This window comes from Cyprinodon tularosa, unplaced genomic scaffold (genome assembly GCF_016077235.1).
Source record: "Cyprinodon tularosa strain WSP-4 unplaced genomic scaffold, ASM1607723v1 ctg1022, whole genome shotgun sequence".
NCBI lineage: Eukaryota > Metazoa > Chordata > Actinopteri > Cyprinodontiformes > Cyprinodontidae > Cyprinodon > Cyprinodon tularosa.
In genome coordinates this window covers 211564-231207 of record NW_024037808.1, presented here as the reverse complement: position 1 = coordinate 231207, position 19644 = coordinate 211564, and the positions used below count along the sequence as shown (strand labels likewise).

Sequence of the window (19644 nt, the reverse complement as noted above, 5' to 3'; positions counted from 1 at the left end):
ATCTTAAGTTTGGTTGCTCGGTGGTCACCAGAGAATGGTGGAAGCTAACGGCTACTCTGATGCTTCCCTGTAAAAAATTATGTAGAATTTTACAGTTGATGGTATTTAGGCATTTTTCAATCAGCAGGAAATCCTCCATGCTTCTAGGTTGAGTCTGGCTGGTCCAGGCTCTGCAAAGGAAGGTCTAAACTTTCAGATTTGACTCAGCTGTACAGCAGGATGTGTTCATATTGTCTTCAGATTGTTCAGTCTTTTAACAGCACTTGCTATGGCCTTCTTAGTACTTCATAGAGCCACAAAGATCTCTACCTTTGAGGCTTTTACAGATCTTCAGCAGGGGAGATGGTAAACATGGAGGCTTGAAAACAGAAAGATGAGCACCATGCATCATCATTGTCTGACAATCTCATAAAAGCAATTTATATTACTGTTCTGAATTCCATAATGTATAATTCTAGTAATTATTTCTTTGTCCTCAGATTTTGTCCCCGACATCGAAGACGTCCCTTTGGTCTTTCCTCCAATCAAAGCAAAAAGTGCTCCAGTTGGAGAGACCAATGGTGCTGAGACAAAAAAAGGTAGGACAGGTCTGGAGCCCGTTTATGCTTAGCTAGATAGTCCTCCGCCTGCAGAATGCCCAGGAGGAAAAAAATTGTAACCGAGGAAGAAGATAGTGAAGGAAGGAGTTAAAGGCAGCGCTGTAGGTTTTTGTAAATGCATGGCATTGTGAACTGGACCTTGAAGCAGTCAGTATCTGATCAGAAAAGCAATTCCATGATGGACGTTCATGTCTTCTAATCTCACTGTATGAATGTCTTTCTGTTCCAGCAACCTTTGCCGTTAAAATCAGTGTAGAATATAACAGAAGAACAGGAAAAAACCAGGTGGTTTCTTCAACCGCTATAAGCCCAGGAAGCCTCCAGCAGAGCGGCTTAAAGATATACGACGATGGACGCAAGTCTGTGTTTGCCCTGCAGTCTGAAGAAGACAGCAGGAGAGGAGAGGTAGGACAGATGTCCAGTCACGACGTGGAGGAGCTTCTGCATCAGGCTGCAGAGGAAGCGGCGCCTGCTGAAGTACACTTCCATCGTCCAGTGTTCTCAGCACCGTACACAGGAAGCAACAGGCCATGTACGCCTCGGGCACCGACCCAAATACCGGTCAGAGAAAATACGCCTGAACAAATGGATCAGAAAACCCCAGCAGGACTTCATCAAAGCTGCACAGCCTCAGAGCGCCATGACCAAGCGGTCCAAAACAACCGGACAGGAAGGTTTGGTACCAAAACTAGTCCAGATTTCCCTGCCAGCAGCAGCAGAGGGGCCCCGGTGCCAGTTATGATGACATCACAAGCAACACCTGCATCCATAACATCAGGTCACTGGAGCTCAGATCCAGATCTACATTCATCAGCTAGTGAATCTGCTGATGGGACTCTGAGCAACCTTCACACAGCCACAGGAAGCTCTGCCTCCCTGAACCAAATCCAAGCCCTGCCAGAGGAACCAGAGCAGGAACCGCTGACCATGATTTTCATTGGCTATGAAAACGCTTCAGATGAGGAGGAGGAAGACATTCAAGCTGAGCTCGTCATTATAGGCGCCAGTGATGGTGAAGACGAGCCAGGTGATGCTAACCGATGTCTGGATCGTTTGGGCTACAAAGAAGAGCAGCTGTCCTTCCATCCAGAAGGATGCAAGAGCCAAGTCTTCCAACCCAAAGTGGAGATCGCTACGGTTGGAGGACGCCGGGAGGCAGCTGGAAACATCTGGGATGTGGAGCTCCACAGGCCTACGTTCGTCCACAGACCAGGAAAGCACAGCTGCTATCAACCGGGGGAGAGGCTGGATGAGCCTCCTAACATCCGCTGCATCACTGAGGAGAAGCTTCGCTCCACCAGAAGATGAGAGAGAGCAATATGAACATAAAACAACAAAAAAGTCCAGCAGATCCAGTTTATTCTGCATGCAGAGTGTTATTGGTGCCTCTGGTCCTCCATAACACTCCAGAGTGTTTTCATGAGTCTATGGGCTTCAAAAATAGCAATAGGACAGACTCAGGGTGTCCTTTAGGTCCAGTAGGAGAGGAAGAGATGTTCAGGATTCTGCAGCAGAGCAGCAAACATAGAAGCTCCTGATTCTGGATGATGTTAAAATGATTCCTAAATATATCTAAACCTTCATGGAATCATGAAGAATGAAAACATGTTGGCTGTTCTTGGTCTTTTTTAATGTTTCCATATCCTGGATGCCTGACTGTGTGAACCATGATGCTTTGGTGGTCTAGTTTAACATGTAGAACAAGCTGAACTCTGCACCTCTGGTGCTTTGTTTCACATTAAATGAATTTCCTTAAAGCTACAGTCTCGAATCTTCCTCTCTCTGAGCCGCTGTCTCACTTCACCTAAATGATCTTCCAGCTCTCCCACCACCACCTGATCACGAGAGTTTAAATTCTTCTCTAAACAAAGAGTGTGGGTACAGACAGGCTCTGTTTGTCACACATGTCCAGATGACTGATTAAACCATTTAGGATACGTCCACTCAGCAGCCTGACCCAGATCAGAATTGTTTGGCCCATATGTGACCTGTATCTGATCTTTTCATGACAGTCTGAACAAAACTGATCTGATTTTTTCCAATGCGACCCAGGACCCATGGCTCTGTGGTCCTGAATCCGATACGAACCTGATCTTTTCAATGCGACCTGCATCTGAACGGCCAGGTCGCATTCATCCGACCTAAAACCCATTAATACCCGACATAGCTCACTATTCTGGGTCTTGCTACACAGAAGCGGCAAGAAGAAACACAACCATGGCAGACGATGATGCGTAGAGTAGTTTTTATTTTTAACCATCTTGAAAAGATTGAGTTTTTAAGGTTGGGAAAGATCGCTGGATGCGCTCCAGCGCTACCATCCATGTTTACTTCCATAAACACGGAGAAAGCTAGCTTGTGATCTCATTATGTCCTCTACTGCGCATGCGGGACAGTGAAGCTGTATGAGTTGTATGAAATGTGAAATTTGACTATTTGATTTTAGCATTAAGGCCTGCAGTGTGAATGTAGCCTAATGCCGGGAATACACTGTGCAATATTTGCAATGGTTGCACGCAGCCACAGCTCAAACTTTACGACCAAACTGCAGGGTTTAAAAGTTCACAGCTCACCATGTTTGTTCTCACGCTGTGCGACTCGACGCTCTGATGCGATCTACCTGCTCACACTGGATGTCTAAAAACGACCTCAGACTCAGCGCCGAGAGGTGGCGCTACTTGGACCCGTCACTCCGTAAGAAGAAGCAGAAGAAGAACTCCCATGTTTGCACATGCGCAGTGCTCGAGGTTCTGATAAATCGGCTTGTAGCTCTGCTTCAACAGCAGGTTTTACCCGATAGCAACCTAACCTCATGATTCCTAATGGGGAGGTGGTCGCCCCTCGTTACCCCCTGTATACTACACGAAGAAGGACGCACCATGAGGCTCAGCGCGATCGTAACATGCATGTTTAAACATAGATCTAGATCTAAATAATGTCTCTATGATGTATTGAAATGCTCCTCCACTCTCTCTAGAACAGTTTAGAGCTACTTCACTGGCTTTCAGTCACAGGAAGGGGAGGCACCTAAACTTTGTTGTGACTTTATAATCAATTCCCATCCAGGTCGGACTCCATATTACATAACTTTTATATTCAATTTCCAGCAAGCTGGGAATTGAATTTTGTGCTCTGATACTGTAAGATGTTTATTGCCCTCCCCTGTAAGGGGGGGTAAATAACTTATTTAATCAGATATTATTTCAGCCGTTATATACTGTTTATGACACACAGTCCTACTAACTGTGTGTTAGAACAATAAATGAAAGAGTGATTCGAGCACTAATCATGGTCAAACAGTTATTTCTGCACATACATGGAATAAATTCACCACAACTTCTGTTCAAAATATAAGATTTTATTAACAAAAATCATTCAGCTCCACGTCAAACATATTTCAGTTTAACACTCTCAACTAAGACTAGTAAAACTCAACTAAACTAAACTAACTACTATGCACAAGGAGGAAGGGGAAAACGGTTGAAAAACATATTACAGTTTAAGATGGATTCTGTGTTTGAAACCAACGTTTATCTGGAAGAATTTGGAATGTGATTAAATTAGCTTTTCACTAATTTTTGAGAAATTGGAATGTTTTCAGACCAATTCACAATGTAACTCCATGAGGTGAATAAAACATTATTTGGCCAAATAATGTTTTATTGAATTATTTGCTTAATCAAGAACCAATAACCTTTAGCTAAATGATTCTTTACCCTCTGTGAAATAGCTAGCAGCGGATAGACATCAGGATTCCACTAAATGACTCTTGGTCAGACTTGGTAATGGAAATGTAACGAGCATCTGAGGAACACATGAACACTAATGTTATATCAGTGTTTAAATCCTTAGTGAATAAAGCTGGTCTAAGCTACGCTATGCTTCCCTGTAGCATAGCGTAGCATATAGTTCATCCTGTTAGCTTGACTTTACTCAGCAGTAAACACATGATATGATTAACTTCATCATAATACATATTGTTCATTCAGTCCCTAATTGTGCCAGACCTGCAAACCTTTGTTTATGTCTATTTAGAAGGCTTGAGTTTCATCCAGCTGCAGCTCAGCAGGCAGGTTCACAGCAATACAGGGGTTTATTTTCCATGTGGCTCACACCAAGGGATCCTTAGGAGACCTTCTCTCTAGTCTGGCCCTATAAGTTCTGAAACCCAAGAGGAAAGTGTTGCAAAAAGTCTGTTTGCAGAAGTTTGGTTCTGAAAAGTCAGCCATCAAGACTTATCGTTGATAATTCAGGAGATCTGGGCCTTTTTGCCTGGATCTCCATGGTGGCTGGAGCTCCCAGGCAGTGTCATTGAAAAAGAGAGAAGAGAAAGAGATCTGGTGTGTTGTGTGGCATTTTGCACTGCCGGGAGGGGGTTACCATGAGGAGCAAGTTGGCTGAAAAAAAGAAGGAGGGGTTATTTACCCAGTTTAGCAACAAATATGGATAATAAGCCAGGTGTGGGTCTGGGTTTTATTCAACAATTACAGTAGTAGCCATTCAAAATTTCCCTACTTTCCTTAATGGGTCCTTGGTTGTACTTTGGTTGGTCCATGGCTGGTCCTTGATTGGTCTTTGCCTGGTCTTTGGCTGGTCCTTGGTTGGTCCTTGGGTGGTCCTTGGTTGGTCCTTGACTGGTCCTTGGCTGGTCTTTTGTTGGTCCTTGGTTGCCCTTTAGTTGGTCTTTGGCTGATCCTTGGTTGGTCCTTGGTTAGACTTTAGTGGGTCTTTGGGTAGTCTTTGGTTGGTCTTTGGCTGGTCTTTTGTTGGTCCTTGGTTGCCCTTTAGTTGGTCTTTGGCTGATCCTTGGTTGGCCCTTGGTTAGACTTTAGTTGGTCTTTGGGTGCTCACTGGTTGGTCCTTGTTGGTATTTGGTTGGTAATTGGCTGGTCCTTGGTTGGTCCTTGGCTGGTCCATTGTTAGTCTTTGGTTGGTCTTTGGCTGGTCCTTGGTTGGTCTTTGGCTGGTCCTTGGTTGGTCTTTGGCTGGTCCTTGGTTGGTCTTTGATTGGTCCTTGGCTGGTCCTTGTCTGTTCCTTTTGAATTGCTGCTACTGTAGTAAATGTTGCTCATTTATGGTTTAGCAGGAGCTCCTGAGTCCAAAGGTCAGATATATACATAAGAACCAAACTAACAAAGAACTCATAGCAACATGTTTTGCATCTGTAGTGCACTGCCGCATTTAAACGTCTCAGTCAAGCTTCAGCTTCATTTCAGGACCCGAAATCCTCAGCCAAACCGCAGATCTAAAATAAACCCTGCAGTGTTATCTAACCATGAGGAGACTTCGTGGATGATGTTTTTTTTCTTATTTGGCAGTTACTTCAGATTCCAGTTAATCCAGGGATTATTTCTGGGAAAGCATCTCATTGCTCTTATGGGCATGGTGTCATTTATAGTCAGTGTCAGACTCATTAATGTCCCTAAATGTCCCACATATCTCTGATGTCATCTGAGGTCATCAGATCATACAGTCAGATTGATACAAAGTTTTCTATCTAAGGAAAACCAGCTGATTGCATCGACTCATTGACTCTTCAGCAATCCCTCACCCTAAGCATGCTGGTAGCGACAGTGGAGAGGAAAAACTCCCTTTTTAACAGGAAGAAACCTCCAGCAGAACCAGGCTCAGTGTGAGCGGCCATCTGCTGAGGCCCACTGGGGTTCAAGGAGACAGAAGCAGACATAGAAAAAGAAGCATAGATACAAAAGGCAACTGTCAACCAGCTCCACAGGCGGCCCCGTCCAGGAAACACACAGCCAGGCAGACGAGCTCCGAGCCAGCTCCCATGTCAGAGGATGAAGAGAGCACATCCAGTTAGTCACAGTCAGAGAAACAGGACTACACTGGAAAACAGGCCAAGCTCCAACATCTAGAAACAAAGGTGTTGATGGCAGCAGCACAGCTGATATTTCTCTCCAGGATGGAGTCACAGCCAAACAGGAACAGACCAGATGAAGCTACTATGAGAAAAAGCAGAGAGAGCAGAACGTTAGAGATTGAACTAACAGATTCTCTTGTAGTCTAACCCTATAGCAGCGTAACTATAGAAATAGCTCAGGGCTAAATACTACAATTCCACAACAAAATTTGCTTTTTGGTCATGTAATCATTTGCTTTTTCCAATTAATAAATGATCATTTTGGATTACTAATTTACTGATTTTTATCAGAAAATCTTAAATATTTCAGTGAGACAGAAAAGAAATGCATCTCAGGAGGGAAAATACTTTTCCAAACCAAAAATAGTTTTAACCAAATCAATTTCAGCTCTATTTCTCTACATTTGTGCTTAAAGATCAATACATTTATTCTATTTATCTCTTCTTGATCTTTTCTCACATATTTGAAAATGAAATGCCATCTCATGTCTCCCTGTTCCCTGAACAACCATCTGAACAGAGGAGCAGATTGAGTGGAGCTATAGCACGGTGTGAGCCCAAGGTTAGCTCTCCTCCTGCCCGACGCTCCTCTATCAGAGCGGCTTCAGGATTGGCTGCATCCTGTGCGTCGCCTCCCCTTCAGCAGCCGTCCAATCAGAGGCGGCAGCTTCCAGTTAGAGCTGTCAGTGCAAGGCTGCACTTAGAAACAGAGCAGATCTTTTTGCATTAAGCCCACCACTCTGGCTCAGGTAGGTTCATAAAACAAACACACACAAACGCTGCCGTTCAGGGATTTTTATGCCTCTGTGCTGCTTCAGCTGCTGAAATCAGAACCAGCTCTTGTGTTTTGGATCAATGTGTTTGGAGGGACGCAGTGAAGCTGAGAGCAGAGCAGGATCCTGGACTGATGCTCGGTGGTCTGCCGGTTGTCTGCAGTGTTAATGTGTCTGCATGGATGATTTATGGCAGGTATGCTTTCTGGGAAGGAGCGTTCCTTCTTTATAAAGACTGATCCAGAAACCACCAAACTGTCCCAGACTTTAATCGCTTTAATAGATTAGAAGATGTGCTCCTAATGTGTTCCATAATCTGCATTTGGTCTAACGGCGTCCATGTGATGCTGTCCATGGTCCTGAAAGTCTCTTCCACCACAGAATAGTTCCTTTAATCTGTTATGTTTTTTTTCTGCTTTTCATTTTTATTTAGAGCATGATCACTGAAACTGCGAAGAGAACATTAATAAGTATTTTATTTTTGTTTCTCCTCTCTCATTTTCCCTTTCAGACTAGTTAAGAACCGAAGGCTCAGAGAATCTAGAACTTTTAAAGTTCCTTTCATTTCCTTTTCTATGCTGTCTTGATCTGTTGGAGTTTTTCACTCCAAAAGAAATAGAGAGGAAGGAGGTAGGAGCGTGTGGAAGTGTTTTCTGAGCAAGCCTGGGTCTGTGTGTGGGTTTCTGTGTGGGTGGTGAGAGCAGTCATCATCATCATGACAGAGTTATTGTGATTTTGCACTTGTGGTGTCTTTGAAGACAAAACAAGTTGTGACTTCCCCCACAGTGAACGACAGGATTTAAAAGGATGGAATCGTCTCTCTGCTGTTTCAGAAGGTCTGATAAAGAAGGAAGAAACCGGCTGAATATTTTACAGCTAAAAACCTGCTGCAAATACAGAAATGTGCAACTGCTGAGTTAAAAGCTCTGAATGATCCAGGCCACTGGGGGGGGGGCAATCATGAGACAGACCTGCTCCATTTGGTTAGCATGGTGTTAGAGCAGCGCAGGTTGAATTCTGATTCAACCTGATTTTCTGATATATTATTTGAGTTCAATTCATTTCAGTTTATTTCTTTAGCTCTAATTCACATCATGTCATCCCATGTCAGTTTATAGATCCAGATCAACCAGATCATGCATTCAGACTGGTTCAAAATTTTCTGAGGAAAATCAACTGATTGCATCGACTCATTGACTCTTCAGCAATCCCTCACACTAAGCATGCTTGTAGCGACAGTGGAGAGGAAAAACTCCCTTTGAACAGGAAGAAACCTCCAGCAGAACCAGGCATTATGTGCAGAAGGCCCTCCTTAAATCATTCTCTGACTCTGTTGTGACATCAGCCATCTTCTATGGAGCTGTCTGTTGGAGCAGTGGCTCATCTGTAGCTGAGAGGAAGCGGCTGGATCAGCTGATCAGGAAGGCCAGCTGTGATTGGATGCCCTCTGGAAACAGTGCAGGAGGTGGGAAACAGACGGATCCTAAATAAATGATAATTTCTGTTGGATGTATGTAAGGAGTAAGGAAACAGACTATTGCTGAGTTTATAAACCCGAAAAAAGACCATTGGTGAGTTTATAAACCCATAAACAGACAATTGGTCAGTTTATAAACCCATAAACAGACCATTGGTGAGTTTAAAGATCCATAAATAGAACATTGTTGAGTTTATAAACCCATAAACAGACCATTGGTCAGTTTATAAACCCATAAATAGACCATTGTTGAGTTTATAAACCCATAAACAGACCATTGGTCAGTTTATAAACCCATAAACAGACCATTGTTGAGTTTATAAACCCGTAAACAGACTATTGCTGAGTTTATAAACCCGAAAACAGACCATTGGTGAGTTTATAAACCCATAAACAGACCATTGGTCAGTTTATGAACCCATAAACAGACCATTAGTGAGTCTAAAGATCCATAAATAGACCATTGTTGAGTTTATAAAGTAAGGAAAAAGTTGTTTAAAGACTAATTATTGCAGTTAAGTATATATAGCCAACATTTCTATTTAGGCAGATAGTATTTCTATTTTGTTAGTTGACGCCTCTGAAAAAGAATTTATCTCTGAACAGAAATACATGGAAAATGACTGTGATTCATTTTCAGGGGAGATTTCTGATATATGAGAAGTGAAAAAGTAAAGGCAAACAGATCAGATAAAAGTTAATAGATAAAAGTGAACAGATCAGATAAAAGTCAACAGAACAGATAAAAGTCAACAGATAAAAGTGAACAGGTAAAAGTGAACAGATCAGATAAAAGTGAACAGAACAGATAAAAGTGAACAGATAAAAGTGAACAGGTAAAAGTGAACAGATCAGATAAGTCAACAGAACAGATAAAAGTCAACAGATAAAAGTGAACAGGTAAAAGTGAACAGATCAGATAAAAGTGAACAGAACAGATAAAAATGAACAGATAAAAGTGAACCGGTAAAAGTGAACAGATCAGATAAAAGTCAACAGATAAAAGTGAACAGGTAAAAGTGAACAGATCAGATAAAAGTCAACAGAACAGATAAAAGTCAACAGATAAAAGTGAACAGGTAAAAGTGAACAGGTAAAAGTGAACAGATCAGATAAAAGTCAACAGAACAGATAAAAGTCAACAGATAAAAGTGAACAGGTAAAAGTGAACAGGTAAAAGTGAACAGATCAGATAAAAGTCAACAGATAAAAGTGAACAGATAAAAGTGAACAGATCAGATAAAAGTGAACAGGTAAAAGTGAACAGATCAGATAAAAGTCAACAGATAAAAGTGAACAGATCAGATAAAAGTCAACAGATAAAAGTGAACAGGTAAAAGTGAACAGATCAGATAAAAGTGAACAGGTAAAAGTGAACAGGTAAAAGTGAACAGATCAGATAAAAGTGAAAAGATAAAAGTGAACAGATCAGATAAAAGTCAACAGATAAAATTGAACAGGTAAAAGTGAACAGATCAGATAAAAGTCAACAGATAAAAGTGAACAGATAAAAGTGAACAGATCAGATAAAAGTCAACAGATAAAATTGAACAGGTAAAAGTGAAAAGATCAGATAAAAGTCAACAGATAAAATTGAACAGGTAAAAGTGAACAGATCAGATAAAAGTCAACAGATAAAAGTGAACAGATAAAAGTGAACAGATCAGATAAAAGTCAACAGATAAAATTGAACAGGTAAAAGTGAACAGATCAGATAAAAGTCAACAGATAAAATTGAACAGGTAAAAGTGAACAGATCAGATAAAAGTCAACAGATAAAAGTGAACAGATCAGATAAAAGTCAACAGATAAAAGTGAACAGGTAAAAGTGAACAGATCAGATAAAAGTGAACAGGTAAAAGTGAACAGGTAAAAGTGAACAGATCAGATAAAGGTGAACAGGTAAAAGTGAACAGATCAGATAAAAGTGAACAGATAAAATTGAACAGGTAAAAGTGAACAGATCAGATAAAAGTCAACAGATAAAAGTGAACAGGTAAAAGTGAACAGATCAGATAAAAGTGAACAGGTAAAAGTGAACAGATCAGATAAAAGTCAACAGATAAAAGTGAACAGGTAAAAGTGAACAGATCAGATAAAAGTGAACAGGTAAAAGTGAACAGATCAGATAAAAGTCAACAGATAAAAGTGAACAGATCAGATAAAAGTGAAAAGATAAAAGTGAACAGATCAGATAAAAGTCAACAGATAAAATTGAACAGGTAAAAGTGAACAGATCAGATAAAAGTCAACAGATAAAAGTGAACAGGTAAAAGTGAACAGATCAGATAAAAGTCAACAGATAAAATTGAACAGGTAAAAGTGAACAGATCAGATAAGAGTGAACAGGTAAAAGTGAACAGGTAAAAGTGAACAGATCAGATAAAAGTGAAAAGATAAAAGTGAACAGATCAGATAAAAGTCAACAGATAAAATTGAACAGGTAAAAGTGAACAGATCAGATAAAAGTCAACAGATAAAAGTGAACAGGTAAAAGTGAACAGATCAGATAAAAGTCAACAGATAAAATTGAACAGGTAAAAGTGAACAGATCAGATAAAAGTCAACAGATAAAATTGAACAGGTAAAAGTGAACAGATCAGATAAAAGTCAACAGATAAAAGTGAACAGATAAAAGTGAACAGATCAGATAAAAGTCAACAGATAAAATTGAACAGGTAAAAGTGAACAGATCAGATAAAAGTCAACAGATAAAATTGAACAGGTAAAAGTGAACAGATCAGATAAAAGTCAACAGATAAAAGTGAACAGGTAAAAGTGAACAGATCAGATAAAAGTGAACAGGTAAAAGTGAACAGATCAGATAAAGGTGAACAGGTAAAAGTGAACAGATCAGATAAAAGTCAACAGATAAAATTGAACAGGTAAAAGTGAACAGATCAGATAAAAGTCAACAGATAAAAGTGAACAGGTAAAAGTGAACAGATCAGATAAAAGTGAACAGGTAAAAGTGAACAGATCAGATAAAAGTCAACAGATAAAAGTGAACAGGTCAGATAAGAGTGAACAGGTAAAAGTGAACAGGTAAAAGTGAACAGATCAGATAAAAGTGAAAAGATAAAAGTGAACAGATCAGATAAAAGTCAACAGATAAAATTGAACAGGTAAAAGTGAACAGATCAGATAAAAGTCAACAGATAAAAGTGAACAGGTAAAAGTGAACAGATCAGATAAAAGTCAACAGATAAAATTGAACAGGTAAAAGTGAACAGATCAGATAAAAGTCAACAGATAAAATTGAACAGGTAAAAGTGAACAGATCAGATAAAAGTCAACAGATAAAAGTGAACAGATCAGATAAAAGTCAACAGATAAAAGTGAACAGGTAAAAGTGAACAGATCAGATAAAAGTGAACAGGTAAAAGTGAACAGGTAAAAGTGAACAGATCAGATAAAGGTGAACAGGTAAAAGTGAACAGATCAGATAAAAGTGAACAGATAAAATTGAACAGGTAAAAGTGAACAGATCAGATAAAAGTCAACAGAACAGATAAAAGTCAACAGATAAAAGTGAACAGGTAAAAGTGAACAGGTAAAAGTGAACAGATCAGATAAAAGTCAACAGAACAGATAAAAGTCAACAGATAAAAGTGAACAGGTAAAAGTGAACAGGTAAAAGTGAACAGATCAGATAAAAGTCAACAGATAAAAGTGAACAGATAAAAGTGAACAGATCAGATAAAAGTGAACAGGTAAAAGTGAACAGATCAGATAAAAGTCAACAGATAAAAGTGAACAGATCAGATAAAAGTCAACAGATAAAAGTGAACAGGTAAAAGTGAACAGATCAGATAAAAGTGAACAGGTAAAAGTGAACAGGTAAAAGTGAACAGATCAGATAAAAGTGAAAAGATAAAAGTGAACAGATCAGATAAAAGTCAACAGATAAAATTGAACAGGTAAAAGTGAACAGATCAGATAAAAGTCAACAGATAAAAGTGAACAGATAAAAGTGAACAGATCAGATAAAAGTCAACAGATAAAATTGAACAGGTAAAAGTGAAAAGATCAGATAAAAGTCAACAGATAAAATTGAACAGGTAAAAGTGAACAGATCAGATAAAAGTCAACAGATAAAAGTGAACAGATAAAAGTGAACAGATCAGATAAAAGTCAACAGATAAAATTGAACAGGTAAAAGTGAACAGATCAGATAAAAGTCAACAGATAAAATTGAACAGGTAAAAGTGAACAGATCAGATAAAAGTCAACAGATAAAAGTGAACAGATCAGATAAAAGTCAACAGATAAAAGTGAACAGGTAAAAGTGAACAGATCAGATAAAAGTGAACAGGTAAAAGTGAACAGGTAAAAGTGAACAGATCAGATAAAGGTGAACAGGTAAAAGTGAACAGATCAGATAAAAGTGAACAGATAAAATTGAACAGGTAAAAGTGAACAGATCAGATAAAAGTCAACAGATAAAAGTGAACAGGTAAAAGTGAACAGATCAGATAAAAGTGAACAGGTAAAAGTGAACAGATCAGATAAAAGTCAACAGATAAAAGTGAACAGGTAAAAGTGAACAGATCAGATAAAAGTGAACAGGTAAAAGTGAACAGATCAGATAAAAGTCAACAGATAAAAGTGAACAGATCAGATAAAAGTCAACAGATAAAAGTGAACAGGTAAAAGTGAACAGATCAGATAAGAGTGAACAGGTAAAAGTGAACAGGTAAAAGTGAACAGATCAGATAAAAGTGAAAAGATAAAAGTGAACAGATCAGATAAAAGTCAACAGATAAAATTGAACAGGTAAAAGTGAACAGATCAGATAAAAGTCAACAGATAAAAGTGAACAGGTAAAAGTGAACAGATCAGATAAAAGTCAACAGATAAAATTGAACAGGTAAAAGTGAACAGATCAGATAAAAGTCAACAGATAAAATTGAACAGGTAAAAGTGAACAGATCAGATAAAAGTCAACAGATAAAAGTGAACAGATAAAAGTGAACAGATCAGATAAAAGTCAACAGATAAAATTGAACAGGTAAAAGTGAACAGATCAGATAAAAGTCAACAGATAAAATTGAACAGGTAAAAGTGAACAGATCAGATAAAAGTCAACAGATAAAAGTGAACAGGTAAAAGTGAACAGATCAGATAAAAGTGAACAGGTAAAAGTGAACAGATCAGATAAAGGTGAACAGGTAAAAGTGAACAGATCAGATAAAAGTCAACAGATAAAATTGAACAGGTAAAAGTGAACAGATCAGATAAAAGTCAACAGATAAAAGTGAACAGGTAAAAGTGAACAGATCAGATAAAAGTGAACAGGTAAAAGTGAACAGATCAGATAAAAGTCAACAGATAAAAGTGAACAGGTCAGATAAGAGTGAACAGGTAAAAGTGAACAGGTAAAAGTGAACAGATCAGATAAAAGTGAAAAGATAAAAGTGAACAGATCAGATAAAAGTCAACAGATAAAATTGAACAGGTAAAAGTGAACAGATCAGATAAAAGTCAACAGATAAAAGTGAACAGGTAAAAGTGAACAGATCAGATAAAAGTCAACAGATAAAATTGAACAGGTAAAAGTGAACAGATCAGATAAAAGTCAACAGATAAAATTGAACAGGTAAAAGTGAACAGATCAGATAAAAGTCAACAGATAAAAGTGAACAGATAAAAGTGAACAGATCAGATAAAAGTCAACAGATAAAATTGAACAGGTAAAAGTGAACAGATCAGATAAAAGTCAACAGATAAAATTGAACAGGTAAAAGTGAACAGATCAGATAAAAGTCAACAGATAAAAGTGAACAGGTAAAAGTGAACAGATCAGATAAAAGTGAACAGGTAAAAGTGAACAGATCAGATAAAGGTGAACAGGTAAAAGTGAACAGATCAGATAAAAGTCAACAGATAAAATTGAACAGGTAAAAGTGAACAGATCAGATAAAAGTCAACAGATAAAAGTGAACAGGTAAAAGTGAACAGATCAGATAAAAGTGAACAGGTAAAAGTGAACAGATCAGATAAAAGTCAACAGATAAAAGTGAACAGCTAAAAGTGAACAGATCAGATAAAAGTGAACAGGTAAAAGTGAACAGATCAGATAAAAGTCAACAGATAAAAGTGAACAGGTAAAAGTGAACAGATCAGATAAAAGTGAACAGGTAAAAGTGAACAGATCAGATAAAAGTCAACAGATAAAAGTGAACAGGTAAAAGTGAACAGATCAGATAAAAGTCAACAGATAAAAGTGAACAGGTAAAAGTGAACAGATCAGATAAAAGTTAACAGATAAAAGTGAACAGATCAGATAAAAGTCAACAGATAAAAGTGAACAGGTAAAAGTGAACAGATCAGATAAAGGTGAACAGGTAAAAGTGAACAGATCGGATAAAAGTCAACAGATAAAAGTGAACAGGTAAAAGTGAACAGATCAGATAAAGGTGAACAGGTAAAAGTGAACAGATCAGATAAAAGTCAACAGATAAAAGTGAACAGGTAAAAGTGAACAGGTAAGATAAAAGTCCACAGAACAGATAAAAGTCAACAGATAAAAGTGAACAGGTAAAAGTGAACAGATCAGATAAAAGTGAACAGGTAAAAGTGAACAGATCAGATAAAAGTCAACAGATAAAAGTGAACAGATCAGATAAAAGTCAACAGATAAAAGTGAACAGGTAAAAGTGAACAGATCAGATAAAGGTGAACAGGTAAAAGTGAACAGGTAAGATAAAAGTCAACAGATAAAAGTGAACAGGTAAAAGTGAACAGATCAGATAAAAGTCAACAGATAAAAGTGAACAGGTAAAAGTGAACAGATCAGATAAAGGTGAACAGGTAAAAGTGAACAGGTAAGATAAAAGTGAACAGGTAAAAGTGAACAGATCGGATAAAAGTCAACAGATAAAAGTGAACAGGTACAAGTGAACAGATCAGATAAAAGTCAACAGATAAAAGTGAACAGGTAAAAGTGAACAGGTAAGATAAAAGTGAACAGATGAAAGTGAACAGGTAAAAGTGAACAGATCAGATAAAAGTCAACAGATAAAAGTGAACAGGTACAAGTGAACAGATCAGATAAAAGTCAACAGATAAAAGTGAACAGGTAAAAGTGAACAGGTAAGATAAAAGTGAACAGAACAGATAAAAGTCAACAGATGAAAGTGAACAGGTAAAAGTGAACAGATCAGATAAAAGTCAACAGATAAAAGTGAACAGGTAAAAGTGAACAGGTAAGATACAAGTCCACAGAACAGATAAAAGTCAACAGATGAAAATAAACAGATAAAAGTGAGCAGGTCAGTTAAAAGTGAACAGTTGATTCATTTTCATGGAATCTCTCTGATCCCAGGATCTTCTTGGAGTCTTGGAGTTCTAAAGAGTCTGAGTTCTAGAAAAACAATTCTAGATTTATTCTAATTGAAACATTAGATTTTTATAACCCCTTCATGACTGCCTGAGGTTCTATCTATTATTATATTCTCCTTTCAGTTAACTTTATCTGTAGGCTGACATAGTGTGAAGGAACGTTGCCAGAACTAGTGTTACCAGAACGAGTGTGAAGGTTCAGGCTGAACATGGAGGCCAGAGGCCCACCTTTCTCATTTGGAAGCAATGAAAAATGAACCCACCTGAACTCATCTCGCTCCCCCGTGTTGCTAACATCTGCTCCCTCGATTAACAGCAGCGATCTGAAGCCCTATTCTGCTTCAGCTGTGTTTCTATAAAGTCTCATTAATTACTGTTAAACCTGCTAACCTAAAGTTGAACCGTTAGCATGTTTGTTAATGCATTTCTATCCTGTTAATCTTCTTTCTTCTGTGATTTCTGACATTCTGTCTGTTTATCTTTGCAAAGCGACATCAGCTGCTTCAGAGTCACCTTCCTGAATTCAGATCCTTTTCTCAGGCGTATAAAACTTCTGAGCGAAGCACTGAGTGGAGAAATGTTGGCTCTCTGTGGAATGTCTGCTGCAGCCTGAAGAGCAGAACAGATCTGGAGGATCAGCTGCTGCTGCTGATCTCATCACTTAGACCTAGTCTTTCTAGAGCCACTGCCTCAGTGTCGGTCAGGCGCTTTCTGCGGGCAGTCTCTGAGAAGAAGCGGGACCTTCCACAGCCCAGATGTTATTCTATAACCTGGTTCATTAGAGACACATTCAGCCGCTTACTTTGACTAGACCAACCAAAGGAACAGGAGAGCAGAGCAGATTACTGGACTAATGTGAATTCAGCTCTGCTCACATTCAGCAGCCTGCTGCTGATGAGGGGGAGGAGGAGGAGGGGACAGCTGGGCTTTGCTGTAAGTGTCTGCCCTTCTAATGGTTTCCATGGAGCCCAGTCTGTTGCTGGCACATGTCCCTAAAGGAATCTGTGGGAATGAACCAGGGAAGGCAGACTTTTTTTCTCGACTCACCATGACCTGAGAATGTGAGGAGGAAATGTTTAGTCAGGTGGTACCTCCATGTTGGAGGCACAGCCGGTGTAAGTCCAGCCTCCTAGAGGAGGCGCCGCCCTGCCGCTCCCAGCGGAGCAGTCAGACATCCACCACCAACAGATTAATGACTCCGCTACTCGCCATGCAGGCTGAGACAGAGATCCCTCCTGCTGCTGCCCACAGATTTCAGTGGATCATTGGAAATAAAAGTTGGTTCTTCCGCAGTGGCGTCATGATGCCTAATATTTAAACCTCCGGACTAGTTCGTTCTCTCCGATGAGCGGCGGACGCCTTATATGACCAGAGCTTACTGATGGTTTGCTGTCCTGCAGAAAGACTCTGTTTTCCAAACACTTCCAAGTTAATTAAGTTTTGATAGGTCGTTAACACTGAATCAGGGTGTGAGGTTCAACATACTGTTTCCATTTGATCACTGACGCACTTTATGGAATGGAAATGTTCATTTACTGTCTGAAAAGCTGTACTAAAGGAAATTTTGTTTTGTCTAAACTCTATTTATACAGAATTACAATAAAAGCTGTCTAAGCTGTTCACCTACTCCTGACGGCTAAATGACTCGTTTGGGGACAACAACGTCCATATTCTGGCCAAAGAAGACAGGAGGTTTAAGAGAGGGGTTCAGGAAGCCATCTTTGTTAACCAGGAAAAACCATCTCTCAGCAGAGGAGGTGGTCTGAGACACAACCTTTGACCTATTTCCAAAGCACTTTTAGGAACAATACCCAGAAGATGTATCTCTCACCTGCCTTCACCTGACTCACACATCAATGAGGCATGTGACCGAAACCACTGTGATGAGGGAGTTAATGACCTATCAGAACCCCCTAATGACCATTAACCCCCCAGGTGACCTCCTCGGCCAATCCAGTAGGAAGAATCAGAGACACCTTTGGTTCCCCTAATTCTTTCTTCCACCTACAGTTGATTAATCGTCGCACTCCCCACCTCTATTTTTGCGGACTGGAGACCCCAAAGGTCTTACTTACTTTCAGTCTGACTTACTGATTACTTCAAAGGAAGGTAAAATGTACAACTCTTTTGAACATTTAACCCTTAGTTTCCCTCATCAAAATTTCAAGGCAAGAAAACCTCTTCTTTTTGTAACTTTGTATCGTCCACCAGGTCCTTACTCTGAATGTTTAGATGAGTTTTCAGAGTTCCTTTCTGATTTGGTATTAAATACTGACAGGGTCATCATAGTGGGAGATTTTAACATCCATGCTGACATTGAAGGCGATAGCTTAAGAGCAGCCTTTAATGCTATCTTAGACACTATTGGCTTTGTTCAAAATGTGAATAGTCCCACACATTCTCATCTTCATACTTTGGATCTTGTGCTGACATACGGCATAGAATGTGAAGAAATAACAGTATTTCCTCACAACCCTATCCTCTCTGACCACTTTCTAATAACCTTCAGGATTACTTTAACAGAGTTCTCCTCCCCCAAAAGAAGGTTCAATTTTAGTAGATTCAATTCAGTTTATTTATATAGCGCCAAATTCACAACACATGTCATCTCAAGGCACTTTACAGTTCAACCAGATCATACAGTCAAATTGATACAAAGTTTTCTATCTAAGGGAAACCAGTTGATTGCATCGACTCATTGACTCTTCAGCAATCCCTCACACTAAGCATGCTTATAGCGACAGTGGAGAGGAAAAACTCCCTTTGAACAGAAAGAAACCTCCAGCAGAACCAGGCTCAGTGTGAGCGGCCATCTGCTGAGGCCCACTGGGGTTCAAGGAGACAGAAGCAGACATAGAAAAAGAAGCATAGATACAAAAGGCAACTGTCAACCAGCTCCACAGGCGGCCCCGTCCAGGAAACACACAGCCAGGCAGACGAGCTCCGAGCCAGCTCCCATGTCAGAGGATGAAGAGAGCACATCCAGTTAGTCACAGTCAGAGAAACAGGACTACACTGGACTACATCTTGCATGCTTGCATGAATCATGCAGTGTGTGTGGATCTTTAATGCTTGCATAATTCATGCTGTGTTTGTGGATCTTGTATGCTTGCGTGAATCATGCTGTGTGTGAATCTTGTATGCTTGCATGATTCATGCTGCGTGTGTGTGGATCTTGTATGCTTGAGTGAATCGAGCTGTTTGTATGGATCTTGTATGCTTGTGTGAATCATGCTGTGTGTGTGGATCATGTATGCTTGCATGAATCATGCAGTGTGTTTTGATCTTTAATGCTTGTGTGAATCATGGTGTGTGTGTGGATCTTTTATGCTTGCATGAATCATGCTGTGTGTGGGAATCTTGTATGCTTGCATGATTCATGCTGCCTGTGTGGGGATCTTGTATGCTTGAGTGAATCGAGCTGTGTGTGTGGTTCTTGTGTGTGTGTGAATCGTGCTGTGTGTGTATGGATCATGTATGTTTGTGTGAATCATGCTGTCAGTCTGTGGATCTTGTAGGCTTGTGTGAATCGTGCTGTGTGTGTGGATCTTGTAAGTGTATGTTTTTCAT

The 19644-nt window shown here is 39.5% G+C and overlaps 1 protein-coding gene across 3 annotated transcripts in view; it reads left to right on the top strand.

Moving 5' to 3' along the window:
* The window catches only part of palmdb (palmdelphin b), a 43495-nt gene that overhangs the window by 13764 nt on the left and 10087 nt on the right, over window positions 1-19644 (top strand). The window contains exons 5-6 of one of the 3 annotated variants that reach the window (XM_038280064.1): window positions 480-578; window positions 829-2362. The exons of 1 other annotated variant lie outside the window; for it this stretch is intronic. In XM_038280064.1, the coding sequence (XP_038135992.1) occupies window positions 480-578; window positions 829-1907 (1178 nt within the window). In that variant the 3' untranslated portion in view covers window positions 1908-2362. Of the gene's footprint in view, window positions 1-479; window positions 579-828; window positions 2363-7159; window positions 7230-19644 lie in introns of those variants that run through there. One more of the 3 variants, XM_038280059.1, reaches the window with a different exon arrangement.